The sequence below is a fragment of the Homarus americanus genome, unplaced genomic scaffold (genome assembly GCF_018991925.1).
Source record: "Homarus americanus isolate GMGI-L3 unplaced genomic scaffold, GMGI_Hamer_2.0 scaffold56333, whole genome shotgun sequence".
NCBI lineage: Eukaryota > Metazoa > Arthropoda > Malacostraca > Decapoda > Nephropidae > Homarus > Homarus americanus.
Window position 1 is genome coordinate 11013703 of NW_024734940.1, and position 25936 is coordinate 11039638.

The 25936-nt window shown below is 37.7% G+C and overlaps 1 protein-coding gene across 2 annotated transcripts; it reads right to left on the minus strand.

Annotated features, from left to right (window-relative positions):
• Positions 1–819: 819 nt before the first annotated feature.
• On the minus strand, positions 820–25716 carry LOC121870638 (BTB/POZ domain-containing adapter for CUL3-mediated RhoA degradation protein 2-like). Of its 2 annotated transcripts, none has more exons than XM_042372499.1 (7): positions 25606–25716; positions 21030–21165; positions 18934–19078; positions 17497–17597; positions 13069–13280; positions 12334–12532; positions 820–2540 (listed from the first exon to the last, which is right to left on the minus strand). In XM_042372499.1, the coding sequence occupies exons 2-7, from the start codon at positions 21048–21050 to the stop codon at positions 2328–2330; spliced, it is 891 nt and encodes a 296-aa protein (XP_042228433.1). In that variant the 5' UTR covers positions 21051–21165; positions 25606–25716; the 3' UTR covers positions 820–2327. The 2 variants fall into 2 exon arrangements, with proteins under 2 accessions (XP_042228433.1, XP_042228434.1); XM_042372500.1 differs by lacking the exon at positions 25606–25716 and adding an exon at positions 20019–20126.
• Positions 25717–25936: the final 220 nt, after the last annotated feature.

Sequence of the window (25936 nt, forward strand, 5' to 3'; positions counted from 1 at the left end):
TTAATTGAAATAGAGACCGGGCCGACCCCCAAACTCCACTTTTTGACGACACAACTATGTTGTAGTAAAAATATTATCTTAACTTTATGATGGTATGCACACACAATTAATAATTAAGAGAAATATCAATAATATTAGGTTTTTTAACACTTACATTAGTAGAAAAGATGGCTGGGCACACAGGGATGGGCGGTTGGTTCCGAGGCAGATTATTGGCCCTCACCTGTATCAATCGTATCGCTATCCACCACAGAGGCTTGCAGGGCTTCTTTGTCAAACCCCTCAAAGTCCATAGGTATCCTCACTATAATTATCACTTGGGCCGGCTGTGGTGGGTGAAGAACTGGTAATGTTTTGATGACTGGGCGACCTTGTGAGCACCATGCTCGCGCCGCTTACACAACATGGTGGATGGCGGGAGGTTTAGATCCAAAAATGGCGCGGCTCGCCAGCCGCTCTCCGCGTAAAAGGGTACACGCACCGCGGAATGTAAGCATCCTGGGTTCCGGCAGGGCACCGCGTAAACATGGAAACGCGGAATGTGGGACCGCGTAAAGTGAGGGTTGACTGTATCGATCATAGCATGTTGTTTTTCACTATTACAGAGTTGTTTGCCCTCAAATTTGTCTCTCTATGAAGTCTAGGGTAAAATAAATGTTCACTATTGACTGTGCAGCACTTTTATTATCTTAACCATAGCAGGTAAAACAAACAAAAAACTTTATCATAACTGGTATGAAGATTGAGGTGTACAGTATATTATATTTTCACAGGTATCTGTTAAGTAATTGTAAATTTGAAAGGATAGAAAAAAATTAATTACATAAATCTTTTATTCATGTGTCATATAAAAAAGACATTTGAAGACTAGCCCTTACATACCAACTACACCACATGGATACGAGTTTCAGCTCGTGTACAGCTACCACTGCAATGTTGTAAGACTTATGAAGGTGGAATAATAATAATTTAGATGAAAGATAAAAACTGGCATTTTTCTCACAAATTAAGTATTTTAATAAATTTTATACCGATCACACAAAAAAATCTTCAAGTACATGTGATTTACTCATTAATGAAAGAACATTTTGTTTTACTAGAATAGAATTAAAATCTGTAAGTGAGCAAATCTGGAAGTAACTGTGGACTCCTAAATACTGTATCTTTATTTGCCTATTTACATCAAACTGTCAAGTCTAGAAACAACAATTGCATTATATGGACACATTATATTGATAAGTCACATGAAAATATTACCTTTATAATAATCCATAATAACCCATGGGTGTCACACAAGAACACTTCCGGCTATGTACCGGTTTCCCTGATTGCAATCTATACTACATTCATCACAGAAGCGCTTCTTGGAAAACAGTTGGGTTAAATTCCAAACCAAGACACAGCAAAGTGGTGACATGACTTATAAAGTGAACTTGTAGGGTCACATGGGTTGAGTATTTTTACCCTATTGTTTGACCAGAACTGTAGTGGAAACCCACTTGGTATGCCCTGGGATTGAACATTGGCAAGTAGTGCAGCACAACAACACGCTAACCACTACAATGCCGAGGTGATTTTAAATGAAGAATGAAACAAATTCACTGAGATTCAGATTAGTGCATATACAGCACAAGTTAAAATTCAGTATACTGTACTGAGATAGGTGCTATGCTTGGTTTATCAACCCATTCTTAAACAAGAGAAAATATTTCCTTTAATATTGAAAACAAAAAAATTAAAAGGCATCTAATAAGATTTGGAGAATAATGGTAATAATAATAATAATATAAAGATTTTTAACTAAACATAAAATCTGAAAAGATATCGTTTCCATAGCCTACCATTTTTCATAAAGTAACAAAATGCTACAGAATATTTTACGATGCATTTATCAAGGAATCACAGGAGACACCAGTCAACCTTAACTACAAATCTGAAACAAAGTGACATGGTGTTCAAATTTTATACTGCATATTGTATATTCTTTCATAATCTGCTTACCGGTAGTTGGGATCTTATACACTATATTAGGATTCTCTTTACCAAGATAACTCGGTAGAGCCCTTATCAGTAAATAACTAGATGAACTTGTACACAGGAGTTTATGGCATTTATTGTCAGAGCCTCCACAGCCAAATACAAAAACTTTATAAAAAATTTTCCACTATCATTGGCAGCATCATAAAGGTGGTTGTTTGAGCAAAGCCTCAATGGGCTAGAATGAACTTACTAGCCTAAATTTTATTTTTGAATGATACTTTTGTGGTTAGTTGCTGGATATAAACAGAGTTCTAACTTTGCCTCACTAAATCTCTTTATATAATCAACTAATTATTTTTATTAGAACGTAGCCTCCCCAAACCAGACTGGGAACAAACACCACCTCTCCTCTCTTCTTCATCATCAGATGTGCATACAACAGGTGCAACAGCTCCTCGAGTGGATGTAGCTTGCATCAATTCAGCATCTGGTCCTGTACGATTCTCATACAACAAAACATTTAAGGTTTCTTCATAGATTCTTGCTTCTGGGAACTCAACCTGAAGAAAAAAAAAATTTTTTATCCTTGTCAAGAAGCAACCGATCCAGGTCACACTCCAAATTTACTTCAACCCTTTAGCAGGTAACGATGATGACAACTATGCTAAATGTTCAGAGTTAAGAGGGTAGCAGGGTATTGAGAGTTTTGGTAAGGTTTTGCAGAGAGGTAGGCTGAGGTGGTTTGCACATGTGCAGGGAATGGAGGAGACTAACCAGATCAAGAGATACATGGGTTTGAATGTGGAAGGAAGGAGAACAGAGCTAGGAGTAGGCCAGGAATGACATGGGGACAGGTTGTAAAAATTATCTTGGAAATAAGAACATGACAAGTGAAGCTGCAAGAGCATAAAGAGCAGCTATCAAATTTATAAGATTTTTTTGTTTTGTTTACTCTATATGCATACTTAAGTCAAACTAATGAATGTTTATTTAATAATTGCAACATTAGAACTTGTGAAAATGCAGGTCAAAACAGGGCTAGAATAAGATTACAGACAAATCTTTGGCAGGCTCCTGGATGCCAATGACATTTACTTTCATGGGTATATAATATCATTCCACATACTGTAAATAAATACTGTACTGTACATTCAATACTATAATAAGACAGCTCCTATTAAAATTATCAAATACTGTATTCCTATAAACAGGTGTCGACTGTTATATGATGGATCTACCGGTATATACGATCAATCAGTTTTACAATGTTAAAATTTTAACGCGATGCGATAGCTGTGATCAGTTTTACGACAGTCGCAACCCGAATGCTTTTCCTGCATTGTCACTGCTAATGAAAAAGTGATGTCCAAAAACTTTCACATACAAAATGTTTATTCCCTTCAGATTTTAACCCTATAATTTATGTTTTGTACATTCTTGAAAAAAAAAAATGCATGTCTACCTGCTGTGAGTGCTAACTGGCTTTTTAGGGTCTCAGGAACAGATCAAATTTTTCCCATAAGTTATTACACTAGAACATCGATTTAAAGGAATTAAATTTAAGATTATTGATTTAAAGCGACACCTACAATTAAGGACAATGTTTTAATTTAAAGCGAATCTTTCCTATTTTGCGCGAGTCAATCTGGCGTATCATATTTTAAAATTCGTGCCTAATGTTTCTCTGGGCACGCCACACTGTCCTTAGGGCAAAGCTGTACTGTACATGTACTCAAAATAATGTACTAAATGATTATTAAATGTTTTGTCTAGTGCAACTATAGCAGGATTTTACAGTATTCAAATTAATCACTATCTTATAAGAATTCCAGCAGTATAAATTATATTCTCCCAGGTCACTTTTGTGACATTTTATAAAAAAAAAAAAAATCAATCTAAAGGACATAAACAAATAAATACTTCACTAGACCATCGGCCCCAACTGTCAAACATGTCAGTCACCTCACCTCCCCTTCCTTCCTCCCTCCCAGCCAGGGTTTGGTGGTTATACAGTAGGCTTTAAGTGTTATCTCCAATAATATCACAGACTAAAGTTAGGAGAATATAATTTGCATTGCTAGAATCCTTGCAAGACAGCAAATAATTTGAAAATAAAAGTCATATATTTTGCACGTGATAAAATTTTTAGCCCTTTAATAAAAAAATTTAGAAACAAAATTTGTAGGTCTAATGCAAACTATAGCATGTTTATATTCAAACTAAACACTATCTTATAAGAATTCCAGCAATGTTAATTATATTCTCCAGGGTCAATTTAGTGACATTTTATGAGAGAAAAATTTAAAGCTACTCTTAAGGACAGATAAATAAATAAGCACTAGACCTAGACATCAACTGTCAAACATATCATATCACCCCCCCATCTTCCCAGCAAGTAAACAGACCATTTCACATCTCTTAATTTTAGCTGTGTTGATTTATGAGTGTTTCTTTTAACATAATACTACAAAAAACAATGTTTTGTTTATTCTAGATGGGCTGAGGTGCATCTGGGTAGACTGTCAGTCTTTTTAGTATTTTGTGTTTCTCTCAAGTACCAAACTAAATTATTCCATTGAAACTAACACTTCAATTTAGTGAGAATTCGGTTTAAAGCGACCTCCCTTGGAGCGTTTGGAGCGTATCTCGAGTGTTACGTTCTACTGTAATATTAATATATGATAAATCACTTTATGATGGCTTTTCAAAGTCCCCAACTCCATCCTATAAGTGTCAACATCAGTGTTAAGAAATGCATATTTTCATTTATAAATGAGCTTTTATTACTTGTGTTGACCAAAAAAATTTCAGCATGAACGCTTCTTCATTAACAAGGCAGTACAGTATATGGGGAAAAATGATTAGCTTTACAGAAGTTTGCGATACGGCCACTTTTTCAAGAACACACGCAATCCGTAACACAAGGTCCAGTATATTTTATTTACTGTACAGTATTTAACATGTACTACTCATAAAGGGTGCCTCTTTGGGGGTGTGGTTCCCATAAGCCCATTTTTCCCATAAGGTCTTAAGTTTAACAATCACGGTGTTTTTGAGGAACCTAACCCCCCACGAATGTTGAGGGTTTTCTGTACTATTATATCTCTTATAACGAACGAGATTCGTTCTCGAGGCTGGTCCACTAAGTGAAATATCTGTAAAAGAGGTCAATATAACATGGTGCTTATGGAGATGTGTTCTTAGAGAATGACTTAATAATGCTTAAATGTTACAAAACAGGCCATAAACATTAGAAAAAAGTTGGTTACTTAGAAATCCAAGTGATTCCAAACCGCCTTCGCCGTACGAAAAGTAAACATTAAGTGGTAAGCAAACCACTTCAGTGCAATAACACAACAAAAATAGCTGTCGATAGGTGACTTTTACATTTCATTGAAGACTTTGTTAGCATCAATAATAAATGAAACTAAATTAAATAACACTCACCAGTTAATTTTTTCAGAACTTGATGTGTGGTTTACCACTGCTGCCTTGCTCCTACTCCTCCGTCCTTCGTATCACTTTCATTTTCACTTCCATAGTACTGTACAGTGGTCCCTCGGTTAACGAACACAATTCGTTCCAGCAGGTTGTTCGTTAACCGAAACCATTGTTTCAATGGGTTTTTGGGTAATTGGTTCCAGCTCACCGAAAATTGCCTAAATTCAACAATAATGGTAGAAAAGTTCACTTACTTTGAGGTGTGTATGTAGAAGGCTCCTGGATGATGATGATGATGATGATGATGGGAATTAGAATGGGGGTGGAAGAGAAGTCACCCCATGGCACCATTTCACCCATAAAATTTCAGTTCTCTTGGTGTATTTCAAGATTATTTTCTTTAAATCAACACTGCACTGCATTATATATTGTCAGTATGTAAAATATATTTCAAAATGACCAATAATTTGCTTGGAACACAGAAAAACGCGTTTAGTTGAAGAGAGTCTCAAGCAAGATGTTACCTCCAGTGAAAACAGAGAGAGACTAACGCCTGTTTGCTGTGTTAAGAGGCTGGATGCTGCGCATTAAACTATTCACTTTACCTTCAATTATGTTCAATAATTGTTAAAATGACTAAAAAATTGAATATTAAACTTTTAAAATTATTGAATAGTATAAACTTCTTGATATATACTAAAATAGTAAGGAATTTAAGCCCTAGAGCCGATTTATGTATTGGCGGACTAATACTACAGCTGGTTGACCGGCCAGTGCAAGCGAAAACATGTTGAGGTCGGCTCGTAAGAAATTCGTTAACCGAATTTAAGAATCTTATGGGAGGCAGTTCGTTAACCGAAATTTCGTTAACCGAGGCGTTCGTTAACCGAGGGACCACTGTAATGACTTTTCTGGGCACCTTGGCTAGTTTACCAACACACGCACTTGCAGGCCATTTCCCGGACATAATGAGCATAAAAAGTGAGGCGCTCCGCATTACAATGGGGTGAAGCGCCATATTTAAGCTAGATGGTTATTTTTTTTATTGTGTAGCTCAATCCCTCTCCTAGCACAGTGAAAACTGGATGTTAGTACTGTGAATAGTTATTTTTTTCGCGAGTTAAATGAGATTAACTACCCATGATGTATGGTTGATTGATCCTGAAACCAACAATAATTGCATTTTTCTGCAAAATTTTCTTATTATTGTGGGCTAATACTGTAAAACAAGTTAATGATCACCAAAAACAACACTCGTCTTACACCCCCCCTCATAAACCACCCCAAAATAAAATAATAATAATAAACTCATTTGCCTGTCAGTATTTATCTTTCCGTCCCTATTATTAGCCATAGATTTATAATATTGTTAAGAATAATAGTGTGCAATAATAGTACAACAATTTTACTTTGTTTAGTTCCTTCGTTTTATTATCCCTGATGATCGTAGTAAGTTGAAGTTTCGTAAATCCTGAAGAGTGCGTATAACTTTAATGGCCTCGTCATAATCAATCACAAACTGTTTAAAATCTTTCTCTGCCCTCTCACTCTGAACTGGATGTGACCACCTTTACTTACTGAGCGCACAGCCAGATACGTAGCTCCCGGCCTGAGGCGAAATGACACCTTATTTTTTAAGGACTTTCAACCATATTTCTAGTCCACCTAGGGGGTTACATCCAATGCCAACATGTAGATGAAGGGTGAAAATAGTGATATCCACCAAAAAACGCAATTTTGCCCATGGTGGCGCTTTACCCCCTTGTAATGCCGAGCGCCTCATGTTCACCAAACACATGTAGATTGTGAACATATGAAGAGATCTATCGTGATGCAATGAACACGAATCTTGAGGAGCTACTGTTTATATTTTGAGACATTAGCAGATTGGCTTAGAGGATGTTAAAAAAAAAAAAAAAAAAAAAATGGCACTAAACTACATCATTGATTCTTTTTAACTAAGGCTTAATTGATTTTTTCTTGAATGAAACTATACAATTACTATTACAGGACAGTATTCCCTTAAAGCTCGCGGTTTTAAAGCTTGCGTCCCTTGGAAACTCACGGATTGCCATGGAAAAAAAATATAATAAATCTGAGGCTGTGTGCCAAAGATCAAGATGAGTCAACACTACAGGACAGTACAGAGTACCACATTTCCCAGGTCATAAGATGCACCCTATAATTAGCAAGGTATATTTTGGAAAAAGAACTTTTGCAGATTTAATAACCTACTGTACTGGCTATATGCTATCATGTTTCTCACCACCACAGCTTACTACACTTTATGGACCTACAGTATTATCAAACATTTGTTATTATTATTTATAAAATTTACCTAATTTAATACAAAAAGATATAATTATTCGTATAGGTACCTAAGGTATACATATTACAAATACTTATTGGTACCGGACATGTTCACTAAGAACTGTCCAGTACAGAGATTGTTTACATTCTGTGCACCACATCAGCTGACATTTCAGAGGTATTGTCTTTGCATTGTCACTACCACAACTAACTATCACTGTGTGGACCTAACATCCATACAGTGTTATTTCATGTTTATGTTTAGTTATTTATGTTATTTCATATTTATTATATTGTCTTATGCATACATAATGTTGTTATACATGTGCATAGAGCTATTTATATATGTATTTTGCACACTCCTGGGAGCGACACGAAAAATTGCAGACTTTGCTTTCTCACGGGTCCATTTTGCCTAACTCCAGCGAGATTTAAAAGAATACTGTACAGTACACAGTATTTATTAAATTAATGTTTTTGTCCTATCCATTAAACAAAATTCTGTTGGCTGAGGCTCCATTAAAAGAGGTATGATAGTAGTACAGTATATAGTAATCTCTTCATTACCCAGAATCTTCAATCCTAGAAATCTCCAAAAGCCAATTTTTTTGTTGTTTTTTTGAGCATTGAGAAATTCCTGGAAAATTTCTCCATTTTGGGTTTTCAAATGAATTTGCGAGAATTGCATTATGTGCATTTCCACAAAATCTCTCTTCCTGGCATGGGAACGATTTTCCGAGAGATCGCATCATGTTTTCGATGCAGGGACACATGGATGGGTAGGCTTAGAGTGCTCATGAGCTACAATTGGTCATTTATGTCATCTGACTGCATGGGATGCCTATGATTGAGCTGATGTATCTTGCAGCCTATCTCCTTAAACTCTTGCATTATGACTCTTAGCTCATTGTCTACTGCCATTGTACAAGCTTGTTTGCTCACTCACGGCTAGTTTTTTTTGCATACGTTCTGTGTTGTGTTGTCCAGTACCATACCAGCATATAAAATCACCCAAAAATACCATTAACACAGTATTAAGATGCAAAGAGATTACAGTTATGTATATTCAACTGTACATTTTTTTTCTAAAGTAGCCTCCACCTTCCCCTTACAGCCACACCTTCGCTACCATTTCATTACATTAATATTAAATACCCTAATACAAAAGGAGCTATCCTAGCCGAGCTAGTGAAGCCGCAGATGTATGCGGCTTTCAGTAACTGTTACCTCAAAGTCAATATATGCGACTGTTGTTGGCTTTGTTGATGATCTCGTTCCCAAGACAAAACAATGCAGACCTAAGTTTGTAGTTCGTGTGAAATCACCACATGTAAAGTACTGTATATAGCAGAGGACAGTGTATGCAGCATTGCTAGTGTGTAGAGGGTGCATGTAGAGTACTGTACTCTATCCAGTGGATGTACAATCCCTGCTTCATGGAGAGAGAGGAGAGTGACAGCAACACCTGCTCAAGACGACAGCATTTGCTGGTGAGTACAGTACAAGGTATAGTGTATAGAGTAGGATATTTTGTTTACAGTATTTACAATACATTTCACATGTAGTGGTGTTTGCATAAATAAATACAGCCCTGAATCTGTCTGTGAGAGATGCGTAGTTTAGACTCTCGGAAAGCTTTCCCTAGTATAGTGCTGTACTGTACTTGTAAAAATTCCGGGGATATATGAATTTCTCAATCCTGGAACTGCTCTGTACCAATTATTCCTGTCTACGAAAGGTATTTACTGTATTCCCAAGTAACCTTTCAGATACCCAATACAGTACCCAAATTTCATAAATTGGGAAGGCTTTCCCCAATGATTTAAAGGGAAAATTAGCGATACATTCAGGGCAGTCTTCTCAACACTCTTCGCAACCTAATATTATGTATACGTACTGTATTCTATTTTAAAGAAATGCAGTAAAAATAAAGATAAAAAGATATAATGTAAATGACACAAAAATTAAAATACTGAACAGGTATTCCACGATTTACAAAGTTTCAGTTTATATATACACAGGTTAAATTAATTGACCATTCTATGGGTTAAAAATGGGCAATGTCAATGTGGATGAATCTACTGCAATCTAGTGATGAAAGTCTTACCAATGATGAGCTGCAGCAATTAACACAGCAACATATCTAGAGTGGGGGACAACTATGATACAGAAGAACCAGAGAGAAACTTCACCACACCATTCCTCAGTTGGCCCATACCAACTCCCTCCCCTGAACCCCTCTTCCCCACCGGAATATCAACACGTTCTCGCCAGAAGTTACAATTTCATTTAGGAGAGGAATGGAACCAGTGTTGAACAGAGGTGAACAGTGCTTAAGTCAGTGAGAACAACTCAACAGTAACAGCCGAGTTGTACCCAAGTTAAACTTCACACAGTGAGGTCCCAAGTACCCAGTGATAACTGCCCGCGAGACCCAGCAATGTGTTAATCCGTCTACGATAGGAAGGCCTGGGACCACACCTCAGTCATATAACACCATCTGTGAGGGAATTACTACACCACGTGAGGTCCCTCATAACACCATCTTTGAGGGAATTGCTACACCATGTGAGGCCCCTCATAACACCATCTGTGAGGGAGTTATTACACCACGTGAGGCCCCTCATAACACCATCTTTGAGGGAATTACTACACCACGTGAGGCCCCTCATAACACCATCTGTGAAGGCATTACTACACCACATCAGGCCCCTCATAACACCATCTGTGAGGGAATTACTACACCACGTGAGGCCCCTCATAACACCATCTGTGAAGGCATAACTACACCACATCAGGCCCCTCATAACACCATCTGTTAGGGAATTACTACACCATGTTATGCCCCTCATAACACCATCTGTGAGGGAATTACTACACCACGTGAGGTTCCTCAAAACACCATCTGTGAGGGAATTACTACACCACGTCAGGTCCCTCATAACACAATCTGTGAGGGAACTACTACACCACGTGAGGTCACTCCTAACACCATCTGGGAGGGAGTTACTACACTATGTGTTTGCTGTTCAACACCTACATTAATCTGTATGTACTATGTTCACTGTATGTTCCTTTACCTTTCTCTAATGAAGACTTTTGTTAAACCACCCATGTATATAATAAGTCATTTATGTCCAATGTATATTTTCAGCCTTCGGGCTGCAGAACCTTTTCAATAAACCATTAATTATTATTATTATATCATGGACCAGTTTGCCGAGAATGACCCAGACTGGGAGTGCAGCAGCAAGGCAAAGAAAGGTACTCTAGATATGATTTCCTGCTACAGAGAATTGCTCTGTGATAAAAACTCAAGAAAAGGCAATCAATCCTGGATGCCTTCTTCAAGAAACAGCCACAGCCTGGCTCCTCATCCGAGGAGTAGCTGCTCCTGTCCCACATTGTCGCCCACTGTTCTTGTGATGTGTTACTAGTTTAGTGCTTTGTTGATAAGTACCCATGACTACAGTTGATTAATATATTATTTTTTTAATTCTATATTAAGTGCAGGACTTATTGTATGACATAATATTGTGTGTGGTGGTGGGTTGACGATCAGCAGTTGAGGAGCACTTGGCAACACCTGGTGTATGTTACCACTCCACTTCTATAATCATCTCCACCTTTCTGCTTTCTCACTCCATATTTTAAAATGTTATGTAATGTAATGTTGAAGGGATACAGCTTTGCTCATTTATACTTACTCAATTTTCCAGGTAGGTATCAGCTGTTCAATAGCATCTGGCAGTGCTGCAGGCACGGTTACAAAAAAAAAAGAAAAAAGATAAATGCATCACCACCACCTCCGTCATCACCACTACCTCTAATATCACCACCTAAATTATAATTTCAGTGATGCAGAGAGGAATTAGCTTCAGCCAGAGTAGAGGCATACGATATCCACTGCCTCCCTCCCTCCCACCCACCCAGTGCATCTCACTGACATGCTGCCTCTCTCACTCATTCTACTACAATCGTCACTTCACTACTATTCATCAAATGATAGCCATTCATTAAAAACTATTGTTTATTTGTTATTCATTAATTCGTAAATATATATTACTGTAATAATCTGTGTTTACTTTACCTGTACCCTTCACATACAATACTGTATATATCACAAGAGGTAAAAAATAACGTCATCAGGAATGCATCTCCATATATGCAATAGATCAATGACCCAGTAGAGAGCCGTTTTGGATAGCGCTCTATTTTCAGGACCATATCCTAAGCACTAACTAGGGTATTCTTATCAAGCAGATAAATTTACCATAACAGTTGTGTGTGTAGACCTTTTGACCTGGCTTCCACCACGGGTCAGCAGGTAGGTTGACTGTTATACAACCCAACTGAAGACTCGTCGGAGATGCCAAGCCTCAATATATGGTGAGTTTCTTCAATGGATCATTTTTTTCTTGCAGTAGTTTCAGTGTGCCAAAATATATCTTCTATGTTGTGCAGGTAATCACCCAACCTTTCAATATTTTAGCTTTGGTTTTCAGAAAATACAAGTCAATTCATACTTCTGAACGCCCTGATAATAACCAAATTAATAATACAATATATTTTACAAAAATTCTGATTCTGACGTCTTCTTACCTTTGTGTGTTTTCTATCTGTTGCATACACAATTGATGTACAACAAACTTCAGCTAACTTTTTCCCGTGTCCATAAAAGGCCCAAAGGCAGATCTCATTTGAACCAATTACATCCTTTATGAACAATACTCGTCGACTGAAACGTAGGGAGAGACGATCAAAAAGTTCAATGTTCTTCAACAAGTTATCATCAGATGTGCTGGAAATAAATAAACATGGCATAAAAAAATTGCTTACAAAATATTAGTATTTTTTTACATAGAATTATTAATATTCTTCTTCAGATACAGAATATTTTTATATTGTTGAACATGATGAAACATCAATGACTGATGATAAACATAATGATGGTTTGCATATAACAGACCTGTGGATGTAGAGAAAGGGGTGATGACAGTCTGTTACAATGTAAACAATTCCTGCTTATAATGTAAAATTTGTGGACTTAAGGAACGTTTGTCAAGAAGAAATGGAGGGACAATTTCTTGCCAGAAGTAGAGGGTCAAAAGATTTTACTCTACAGAAGAGTCAGAGATTTAACACTTGTTTGCAATATAAGAAGATCAAGAGCAAAAGGATTAAGACTATGCAACAAAGAGGAAAGAAGGGGGCAAAAAAGTGGTTAATTACACAGTAAGAGAATAGAGTATTCATAATAAGGAAAGCAGACCAAGGGACTTAAAATGGCAGAAGGTAAGTGGAATGCACAAAGAACAGATACTTCATCATTCTTACCTTGTGTATGAATATTTGTTGTTATGCCGGTTAACAAGAAGTTTCACGACAGGTTTACTGGTAGATTGTATTAGCATCTGTTCTTCTTTCTGTGATGTAATAAGAGGTACACGACATACTGGATCTTTCTCTGGTTCTCGTTGCTTAATTGCCCCTTCACATACCTCCACTAAGTCACTCATACAGTAGTACCTTGCTTCTGCCAGTAATTCCTGTTGACATTTTAGAAAACATAAGAATGACATTCTCTAACCTTCTTAGCAAACATATTAATGATACTGTATTACATACTCATAAATACAGAATGCCTGAATACACATGCAGAATTACAACCACTACCACAATTTCAGTTGCATCGTAACCAGTGATGTTTATCTGAGGTGTGTTAGTGCATAAAGCTTGATTATCTGCTGATGAAGACCTACCCTTATTCTTAAGAGGTAAGGTAGCTCATCCCCACCTTCTCGTGGTGTGCACCATTAGTACACTTTGTGTCTGTTCAAGTAGAATCAACGGGGATGGTGCTGCTTAACATCCAGCAGTTTTTTTCTCTGATCTGTCACTTTCAACTATTTTTTATGACTGGTGTTGTATTTTAGCGCTGCTTGGGGTTTCCCAGTTTATTAGCAACTCCTTGTTTTCTTTTGTGCTTCCACAATGTCAAAAAAAAAAGAAGAAATGCCCTGGATGCATGAAGACAATGACCAAGACAGCTCAGGCTCTGAAGTGTTGGTATGGCAGTGCCTGGTACCACATTGCTTGTGATAACCTCGATGAGGAAGGTTACAACTTCATGACCAAGATGGTTCTGTGCGGGTTGTGAAGACAAAGTAAATGACATCCTGAGCACAGCCAAATCAATTTTGAAAGCTAAAATAGCTAAAGAGATAGTATGACAGGTGTTCTGGAAAATTTTGAGCAGGGTGTGACTGGGAGGTTGAAAGCACTGGAGAACAGGATTGATTCTTTGGAGTGGCCTCTCACGAGTCTCCTCAATCATTTGCGAATATCATTGAAGAGGAACTGAAGGAATTTATAAAAGATCAGGTGGTACAAAAGGAATGAGTGTGAAGATCAACTATATGGGCAGGGATAGGACAGTTCACACCCAGCAGGTACTCATACTAAAACCAAAGGAGGGTAGTGTGGCTGCTGGAAGTGTTGAGAGAGCACTAAGGTCTATTCCTGTTGAAAGTTGCAGGAAGACAAGAACTGGCCCCCTTGTTATTAGACTTCCTACTGAGAAGGCAAAAGAAGGAGGCTAGTGGGGCAATGAGTTCCTACTTTGGTACACACTCAGACTTCATGGAGTCCGCATCTAGAAAGATCATGCCAAAAATGACAATTGGAGGTATTCCTATTATATTTTCTGATGACAAAATGGTTTCAGGCATTGCTGAGAATAATGAAAATCAAGAACTGTTAATAAAAGTTCCAAGTTATCTCTTATTTTTGCAAATATAAAAGGAGGAAGTAAATTGGCAGTCATGAAGATGTCACCTGAAGTATGAAATGAACAAGTTAACGGTTCTGGGTAACCACAAGTAATACACTCTGTCACGTTCGTAGAGTGATACGGTATACGTACAGTATATAATTTGTACTAAAAGTTTAAAGTCTTGCTATAATAGTAGTGATAAGTTTAGTTCTCTAGAAACAGGGCCACCATTTGCAATGACATCACTAGTTTCAAACTCATCGCTGCAGTCGGAGGTAGTAGAAAGAATGGCCTCTTCAGACCCCAAATGTCACATTCAGGTAAGTTTTAAGGTTTTTTTTTATGGTCTAAGTCATGGACATTTCATTAGTGAAGAAATGTGCAGTGAAGAGCAGCTTCAAACATAGGTTGGATGGATATATGAGCAATAGGGTTGGGTGTAAATGGAAATGCCCAGTATGGGCCAATAGGCCTACTGCAGTTTCCTTAATTCGTATGTTCTTTTGGAAATAAAAAACTCCCATGTTCACACCAGCTCAGCTGTCATGTACTCTTACCTGGTAGACTTTTTTTTTCAGTGCATATACAGAGTATATCAGTACTAGATGGAGACATGAGTAAATTTAGAAGTAATGACATTGTCTGGACTTTGTTTTGATAATGCCTGGTGCTAGGTAACACAACAACATAGTGCTGTTATTGTTTTGATGATTCACTAATGAACCACTGGGATATATCATCATTTACATTCATTAATGGGTAAAATTAGTTTATGTGCTTAGTAATATTTAAATATTCAAAATAGTATTACTGTGTTGCACAGTAAAGCACAATTAACTATCTAATGATATTTATTTACAGAGCCAATCAGCTGTGAAGGTTGGACAACTACATCTGGCAGCCTCCTGCTGGGAAGCTCACCCCAACCAGTGACGTCACAACCAATCACAGAGCTTTTCGCAGTCAGGTGACCTTTTAGCAACTTTAACCCTTATTTTTGACACTTTCTGCCCAAATTTATATAAAAATATCATTAACATAGTGAATATAAGTGTTTTCTTTACCCATTGACATGCCATCTTACAAAAAAATTCCGACTGCCAACTCGTCCATTCCACAGAAAAATATCAAGGATATGTTTATGTTGGACTGAACGGATGCAAAACTTAAGACACGTTTTGGGACACTCCATGTTACCACTGCGAAAAATTTGGACACCTTGCTTCAAGTTGTCTCAGGAAACCTGGTTCTCCAGTTTGTGCCTTCTGTGCAGGCAGTCATGAGTCTAGGTCTCTAGGACTTGCTCAAATAAGACCTCACCCTAACGTGCAAATTGTTCCGCTCTAGCAGTACCACCCAAGCCAGCCAGTCATTTGGCATTGGGTTGACTATTGTAACTCTTTATGAGTCTGCCTACCTAATTATCTACTGAAGAAAGTTCAGTGCTGAACGGGATTGCCAGACTTATTTTTTGCTCTCCCACTGAGGACTCCCAGTAACCTATTTTTGATTGAATTACATTGGCTTCCAATTAAAGCTAGGAGAGAGTTCCATCTCTGTCTAACAACTTTTAAGACACTAATGTTTGGTGAGCCTAAGTATTTGGCCAACTTACTAATTCAACTGACTACACATTCTGAAATTACTTTACGTAGTATTGATAATCCTTCACACATTGAGGAGCCTAGAGCAGTACGGAAATGTTCTTTTGCTGCCCGATCCTTTTCTTACACAGCACCCAGATTGTACAATCGGTTGCCTGCATCATGAAGCAACTGACTTCTGTGGAGGTCTTTAAGAAACAACTTAAAGAAAAAAAATTTTAAGCCTATGATCCTTCACAGGTTAAGGTGAAGGAGAATTACAGGGATTAGGAAGTATTAAAACATATGAGTATATGAATGATAGAAGCCAAACTGTCACTTTTGTGATCTTTTATTGTAGTATAGTATTTCTTTTTATTTTCAACTCTTTGATTTTGTAGTGTTTTGAGCGCTTGTGAATTCTTTTGAATTGATGCTTTTGTGAAACAAGACCAGCTACTAAAATTATTAATGTTAAGTTTTTAAAGATTAAGTTTTGTAACTCAAAAAATCTACAAATATCCCCCAAAATGTTTTTCAAGGCAGCTAAACATTCGCATCTAGCATGAAAAACCGAATTTACATATACTGTACTTACATCTTAGAAATGAGTAATTCATGTGGCATGGCATCCAAGACAATCAGTGGTAGTGCATGAGTATGAATGCACAGATGGATTGCAAACAACGACAAGATAAGGAGATGCAAAGGCAGTTTATTTGTTGATAATCCCATGGTGAAGAATGTGTAGTGGTCAAATTGTCTAGAGGTGTGGAGTCAAGTAACATTGCCCTGAGGGATTGTTAGGCCACTATAAATGAGGTGTGCAGATGTGCTCTAAGGAGACTGGAGGTAGCCCGAGTGTTGGTCTGAGGTAATCATCAAGAACAATTTGGTTCATGCAGCTGTGCTATGATGGTGAACCAGCCAGTGGTGTGGGAGTATTACTGGCATTTTACTGGTGATAAGCAAGATTGTTGGTGTGTGCAAGTACTGTTGGTGAAGGTGTGTTGTTGGTTGGAGAGTATTGATGGTCGTTAAGGAGCTGGTTCTCGTGGTTTAGAAGAATGTTAGTGGTGTTGGCTGGGTGATGTTTTGGTGGTGATGAGTGGGGAGAATGTTAGTGTGAGTGGTGATAGTGACTATTGTTGGTGAAAGGAAATAGTGAAGGACACACTGGATACAAGACCGAGGGAAAACCAGGAGGCAGCAGAGTATACTTGAAAGGTTGAAGGTGTCATGTGGCATTTGGATATGATATAGCAGTATGAGTAAATGGACAAGTTTATAAAATGAGAATATGTTTGATGATAGTTCTAGCCATGGTGCAATATATCACAAAGAGCCCTTAAAACAACAAGATATTTTAATGTAAAAATAATATGCCATAAAACAAATGATACACACCTGTAACTCTCTCTGGTTTTCTGGTATTGGGATCCATTCATCACGAAGATAATTGAGGATCGTGCCAAAGTGTTTCCCACATCGGTCAATTAATATCCAACCTGGGAAAAATATTCAAATAATAATTCAAGAAAGGGTCACACATGTTACAGTATGTGTACAACTTACTTAAGAAATAATATTTAATTATTCTCCTAACCTCTTCACTGTGGGAATGCTACTTTTAATGTTACGGTATTTGGCTAACGACCAGATTTTATTCCGCAATGTGGACCCCATAGACAAGTGGTTAAGCCCTATGAAAGACCACAATTGCATTACAAAATTGCAATATGATACATGGTTAAAACAAAAAGGACTGATGTATGTAATACTGAACTGCACCATTTTACGGCTTTAGAAAAAAGAGACACGACATACAAAATCACAAGCCAAAAGACACCTGGCAGTCTGCCTTGTTTAGAATTTCAAACTACATGCATTCTCAGGCAGGGACACTGCCCATTTGATTTAGTACAAAGGCTACATGAAAACCTACTTGCCCAAATGAATTAGGTTCCATAAGCAAGCTTCAAGCTTTCTGGTGATTCTTTAATGAGCCAGCAAGTCAATAGGTACTCTGGGTTGAATCATAAAATAGTTTGCCTGACTAGAACCTCAAGACAACATTACACAACATAATCCTTATACTGTACTGTATATTCACACATTCCCTGCTTATTTTACATTCAATACCCCAGTACATTTAAAATCATTATTATGAAATGTAATGTTACTTGTGGCTAATAGGTCATAATTAAAACCAGAAAACAGAACAGGGGGTCCCCGAGTTACGAACAAACACCCGCCGACACGCGTGTGATCAAGTGCAAACTGTTGTTTTTGGCTTATTAACTATTTTTATGCCCTCATCATGGCTCCCAAATGCAAGCCTGATGCATGTGATAGTAGTGCATCCAAGAAAAGGAAAACAATTACAATGGAAGTGAAAGTTGATGAAATTAAACAATCTGAAAAAGGCAAAACACCCTGAGCGATCGGTAAAATGTTGGGCTCCATTCAGTCAACGATGAGAACAATTCTTAAACATGTAAAAGAATCTACACCAATGCACTCAACTGTGATAACAAAACAAAGAAGTGGATTGTTAATTGAAATGGAAAAATTGTTAATGTTTTGGTTGAAGATCAGCCAGCCCCAAGGATTCAATGTACAGGGTAAGTGTTAAACTTTAATTTTTACTTTCCCTTGTATTTTATCATTCAATTTATTCTTTTCTCTTTAAGTGATTCGAGATGTATAAAAGGACTTAGGCAATGATATAGTGCACATAGGGTATGCGTTCCAACTTAAGGTCCTCATGAATGGAACTCATTTGTAACCCGGAGACCCCTTGTACTATATATACTGTACAGTACAGTATATGGAAATCCTTACCTTCTGAGTCTGTGAGCACTTCCATCCGCCCAGAAAACATTGCTCTTAACATGTTGTCATGTTTGGTGAGTGTGCCAATTGTTGTGTAATGCAGAGAACCACCAACATTTAACTTCACATACTGCGATGGACTTCCTTTAATAACCTGTAAATGGTTACAATATAATTATGTAACAAAATTTTTTTTAAGTTTAAAAATATTAACCCTCTCAGCCTTGCACAACGCCATTGTGGCATCGAACATAAAAGGCGAAAAACCTTACACTCAGCCTCGCGACACCACGTTGGGCTATACTGTATTTTCAAATAACTCAAAAAATATTCAGTGAAACCGACTGAACTTTGGACGCCATTTGACAGATGTCGTTTTCTTTGTGTGGGCCTTATTACCTTACCCGAGATGGTCATCGTGTGCATGGCAGCGCAGCATGAAGCCAGTGTCGCTCTGGCCATTAGAGCGAGAGGAGGGTGTACCGCTCGGTCCTTTAATTATTCCACGAGTTTTTGTGTTATATTATTTTTCATTCTACCACGATATTCTACATGCTTTGTTCTTTATTTTGGTATATACAGTAGTACATATCAATGAACACCATAATACAGTACAAGGAAAATGTGAATGGAAATCGAGATGTTACTAAGCATTTTCCTACCTTTTCAACTTACACTACTAAAAAGTGGCTTAAATTTAAAAATTAAAATTTTTTTTTATGGCTTCATACAAATTTTCACACAATTTTATGCTAGAAGAGACCCCATTACAATTAATGAAAATTCCATGGTAGTGAAATGAGCCCTAAATTTTTTTCAACAATTCTTCGGCAACAACCTCCGAGGCTGAGCGTAAGTTTTCATGCACGTATGTGTCTCAGGCTCCGAGGCTGAGAGGGTTAAGAGAGTGTATATACTGTATACACAGTACACTTATCTGTTGAGGCTCTGTTAAGTGTGGTGCATAGAGTGAAGCAACTGAGGCTGAATCATGTTTACAGGATTTTCAATAGACTGTGCCCAGAGTATGTGACAACTTAGTTTGTAAGGATTATGGATATGCACTAGAGGGAATGAACATAATTTTATGGTACCTGGTGTCTGCAGTCAGGTGAAAAACACTTTCTTCTTTACTGCTATAACCGACTGGAACAAGTTACCAGACCACATCAAAACCAGTTATGGCATTAAGCAATTCAAAGCTAAAACAAATAAATATATAATAGAAGAAGCTATAGCAAGAGAAGAGAGTGAGCTTCTATATTATTAAACCACAGAATGCAGTAGTGTAAACCTAAGTAAAGGACCCTCCTGGAAATAAGCACCAGACAGCTTTGTTGGCTATCCTTGGTCAAATTGCCATACTATTTACCATTGTTGTTTACTCGCACTGTCTCAACACACAGGAAACTGTACTCCAATGGCCTATGTGCACCACATACCCACATTGTCTATATTTATGTTAAACTATATAAATGCATAGTTTATAAACATCCTCATTTAAACCGTTATGGCAACTTTACTGAATAAATATTATTATTACAGTGAAACCTCTATTTAATGGATTACAGTATATGGAGAGGAAAGTGTTATGTCGAGGGTCTGTTAGATGTGAAACCTCCATCTAACGAACTATATTGTATATCGAGGGTCCGTTAGACGTGAAACCCCCAACTCAAGAATTATATGGAGGGAGAAGTCCGTTATATGGAGGTTTCACTGTATTGTTAACTCAGATGGTACAGCTCTGTCATTAAGAGCAAATGATCAAGGGTACAATTTCCACCCAAGTTAAGGACTGATTGCCCTTTTAGTAAACTTGTAGTGTGTACACTATTAGATGTGATTGTCAATAATGGAACAACCCTTCAGAGGACAAGCATACTGACCGTGGAACTTGCTAGATGCTGAATACAGAGCATCAGGGGTGCAGCACTGTTCAACTACAGTATGCAGCAACATTGCAGTAAGAGGCAATAAATAGCAATAAAAAATAATCATAATGAAATCAATTCCATGTCATACAGTCCCTCACTTCACAAGGTAATAAAAATTATAAAAACATGCTTGCATATACGCACAAATAATGAACAATGTTTCTTTACCTTTTTATGATCTCCTGACATGTCTGAGGTGGGTGAGGGTGGCGCCACCACCACCGTCCGTGTCGACTCCAGGGTCACGTCCCGTGTCACGTCCTGCACCCCCGCCACCACAACACCACAGCTGTTACTTACACACCTAGAATAGTTTTTATAACTTAGCAATTTATTATTTTTCACAACTTTTTTCAATGTACTGTAAAGTACTGAGTTTCATGCAAAAGTATCAATACATTATTGATTAATCCTGTAGTTACTTAAGTTTAGTTAAAAATAGTTCCCCCTAAATAAGGAAACATTTATAAATTTGATGGATAGTTAAAAAAAAATGCATTTACTCTCATACAAAAACTCTAATTCAAGGAGTTACCTGTACAGGTACTGTGTTTAAAGGAAAGGATACTTCTGTTTGATCAGTGTAAATTGATACAAAACAAGCATTTGGGTGCATTCACTCCAAGGCCGAAACGGACATAATCTGACACAAATTGTCCAAACGAGTAAGTCGAGTTAATAACATATATTGTATCTCACACTATATTCAAATCACAACTAATTCACCTTTCAAACTTCATCCTAAAGGGAAGACAGTTTCCCTCTCCCTAGAAAAACAACAAGTGAAGTAACAGTTATTAGCTATGCTGAAAATATCATAATACCCACCGAGGCACTACATATAATGTCTCTGTACATTTTGCGTCAGAATATGTCTGGTTCCGGACTTGGTGTGAACGCACCCTCAGCCTGAGAATGCTTGTGGACCCCTTAGTATAAGTGATAATGTCACACCAAATCGGTGACAATTATCATCACACAAATGAATAAATATTTAGACTTCTGCCTGAAACCTTTAACCAGAACATACATAAGTAACTAAAGTTCAAACAGCTACCCATCATATCAAAGTCGGGTTAGTGAGACGGAACCTTAGCTTTAATCCAATGATTAGTTTGAAGACCAGTGATTCAATAGTCATGTTTCACAAATGCCGACACATGCATTCCTAAGTATCATGGCATTAGCAAAATCAGCATTTATGAACTACAGTACAGTATTATTTCAATTGAAAATAAGATACTCACAGATGATCTTCTGGAAGAGGCTCACGCCTGTGACTCCAGCTTAATAGCCTCTTCTCTACTCAGACGGTGGCTGTGTGTGGCGGATATTTGTGCCCTATAATTATATACTTGTTGTTGATTTTTCCAGTATTTATCTAATTTTGCTTCAAACTTTTCCACCGTCTCCACATTCACTACCCACTCAGGTAACCCAATCCAGTTGTTGACAACCCTACTCGTGAACGAGTGTCTTCTGAGATTTAGCCTCGCTCTTGTTTTGTAGATCTTCTTTGAGTTCCCCAGGGTAGTGTCAGCCTCCCTCATCTGGAACATTCCTGCTGTACATGCCTGGTCATATATGACACACACTATCTTGTACGTTTCCACTTGGTCCCCACGAGATCTTCTGTACGCCAGTGTCGGTAACTGTAATTTCCTTAGTCTTTCCTCATAAGATGAATCCTTGATCTGTGGTACTAATTTGGTAGCCCTCCTCTGTACATTCTCTACTGCTTCAATATCCTTAATGAGATATGGGCACCAAATTTGATTAGCATACTCAAGGTGTGGCCTAACCAGAGCAGTGTACAGAGCCTTGAATATAGGTGCATCCATATGAACAAAAGTTCTTCTAATAATGCCCACTATTTTATTAGCCCTGTTGATTTTCTCAGCTAGATGGTCAGAAAACGTCAGCTTATCATCGATGACTACCCCTATATCCTTCTCTACAGTGGTCTTCTTGATCGTGGTGTACATATGATATCCATGGTCAGCAACTTTTGTTCTTCCTATCCTCATGTATTTACTTTTTTCTGGGTGAAAGTTCAGCATCCACCTCTCAGTCCAACCCCTGATCCCATCCAGGTCCTCCTGCAGCATGTCACAATCCTCATCTTGTTCATTTTCCTAAAAATCTTTGTGTCATCCGCATATACATATACCTCACTGTCGTGTTTAATTGCCTCAGGCAGGTCATTGATAAAAAAGACAAACAGCAGGGGGCCGAGGACAGAACCCTGAGGGACCCCACTAGTGACCTCTCTCCAGTCAGATACTTCTCCATTTACCACAACCCTCTGTTTTCTCTTAGTTAAAAAATTCCTTACCCAATCAAGATATTTTCCATCACTGCGATAACTAGATACTTTTTCCAATAGTCTTTTGTGGGGTACTCTATCAAAAGCCTTCATGAAGTCACAATACACTATGTCCACAGCCTGACTGTCATCGATAATTTCCGTCCACCTGTCTAGTACCCTAATCAACTGTAGGACTGTTGACCTGCCGGAAATGAAGCCAAACTGTTTATTACTAAGCAATCCATATTTTTTCATATGGGATATCATCTCTTCCCGAAATATTGACTCCATTAATTTGCAGATTACACTAGTTAGACTGACTGGCCTGTAGTTTCCTGGTTCATTTTTACTTCCCTTCTTATAGATAGCTGTGATATATGCAATACGCCAGTCCTCGGGTATATTTCCTTCTTGAAAAGTGCTTTCAAACAAGATCCTCAGAGGCTGAAGTAGTTCCTCCATCATCGCCTTAATGACTCTTGGATGTAACCCATCTGGACCGGGAGACTTATGTCTTTTCAATTTTTGAATCACCTTTCTTATTTTGCCCTCGGTTATCTCCAGGTGTTCAAGAGCTGGCACGTCTTTCTTGTTGGCTGTTGGTATCCCCCTATCTGGTTCCTTGATAAGAACTCGTGAGAATTGCTCTGAGAGTACATCTGCCTTTTCTTGATCATTCACAGTCTTCTGTACTTTTTCCTCATCCTTGTAAAGATCTGCAATTCTAGCTTTTGTTCTTGTTTTTGTCTGTACATACTTCCAGAACACTTTTGGATTTGCCTTAACATTTTTCGCAATCTGGTGTTCTTTGCGTTCCAAGATGATTCTAGTTTCCCATCTGACCTGGTTATTTAATCTCCTGTATTCCTTTTCAGTTTCCAGATACATCTCCCTTGTGCATGCTCATATCAAAGATTAGGTTAGGCTTAATTTGGTTAGGTCTGGTTTGGATAGGGTTTCATATAAAAACATGTCAAAAAAAGCCTTTGTACAGTATAGACATCTCTCAATTTACACGATAGTTACGTTCTTGCGAATGGCCGTGTAAATCGAAAACGTGTAAATCAAACTTGATTATCCCATAATAAATATTGGAAATGCTCCCTAAAAACTGTAACTTCAATATGTTTTATTTACAATAATATAAAAATAATAATAATAATAATACAATAATATAAAATTTGTGCCAACATTTACAATGAATGATGGTTGGGATGGCGTGCGGGAGCAGGTGGTGGTGGTGGAGGAGAGGTGGGGGTTACCGGAGAAGGGAGTCATCTGAATCAGATGACAGAGTAGTTGATGGGGGGAGAAGTGGGAGTTTTCAGGATAGATGTCGATGGCTGAGGTTCAGGTGATGTTACTTTTTCCTTTTTCGTAAAGTACGGAAGCAATTGGTTGTTCAAAGTGGGCAGTAGAGGGAAAATGTGGGGTAAAATACTAAAAAGAACACCAAACAAGCCTTTGAAAACCTTACCTAACTTGGAATAAGGTTACGAATGCGGTAATGTCTGAGAACACCACAACCACTAGAAGGGGTTGTTCGATTTGTTAATTTTTTCCACAGATGTTCTATCAATATAAAAAGAGGCGACATTTACTAGAACCTAATAGAACGTGACCTAACCTACCAAAGAAACCTACCTAACTTCCTAGCCGGGGTGTTAAAATAGCATTAGTAGGAACTTAGCCGGTCAAGGCAAAATATCCACTGTGAAAAGAATGTGAGAATTTATTTTTGGTGCAAATGAATATTTATGGAGATATGACCCATTGCCACTAGCAACAACAATGAACACACAAAGAGGCTAAGTTGTACTTAAGAAATTAATAAGTGTGTAGCATAAAGGTCAACAAAATTTAAATTTGAGGATTGTACTCACACATCTTTTCTGTACGAATCCCAAAGCTTACCGTTCAGCTTTTCCCTTAAGCAATGAAATATTTTTCCTTAAATACAATTTCCTTAAAAAAATGCATTAACCTGCAAACCCAAGCTTTAGTATAACCAAAAATCATTTGCTATTACAGTCACCATCGTATAAATAAAAAAATAAATCAGTAATGAAAATTAACAACTAAACCTTGCAGCATTTCCAATCCAATAACAATACTGCATCAGCCACGGCCAGCTTCGAGTCAATTATTTCTTTCATTCATCAAAATTATCCTAGTTAATGTTTATCAGCTCCAAACCTAACCAGTTGACAACGTTTGGTGCATATTCACTTCCCATATACGTCTAGAGCCACGAACAATATAACCATGTAATTCAACAAGCAACATACCGCCAAGACAGCGCCAGAAGTGAGCTGCCATCTTAACACTTACTCTTAGATAACATCACTTCAATCGACTCACTAACACAACCTTATTGTGGGCGCTGCTCTCTTCTTTCTAATAGAACTTTACATTGAAATCTACAGTGAAACTTGCCCGAAAATATTTGCAGCAATTGCGCAGGAACGGTGTGACAGATAGCAGACACCTTTACTGCCCAGCGACCATCTTGCTGTTACCCTCTCTAGCTCACTATTATCTATAATATTTCAAAAATATTCATATATCTCTCGGTATCTCATTTATAAACACTCTATCATAACTATTATATAATAATTTGTACCACAGTTTAAATTTCTATCATTATAATCTCAGTTTACGAATGAATAGTAAATAATGAGACTGTTGTTACAAACATCACAATCTGGATTTAGAGAACCTGCATGCTTCCTCCCTGAATGATGACACTCCCCTAATATTAGACATA

Excerpts from the sequence above, each read along its gene's own strand:
- LOC121870638 (XM_042372499.1), bottom strand. The coding sequence starts at position 21,050 with ATGTCAGGAGATCATAAAAAG. Across the intron at positions 19,079-21,029 it reads TGTCAGGAGATCATAAAAAG|GTTATTAAAGGAAGTCCATC; the intron begins GTAAAGAAACAT and ends AACCATTTACAG. Across the intron at positions 2,541-12,333 it reads CAGATAGAAAACACACAAAG|GTTGAGTTCCCAGAAGCAAG; the intron begins GTAAGAAGACGT and ends TTTTTTCTTCAG.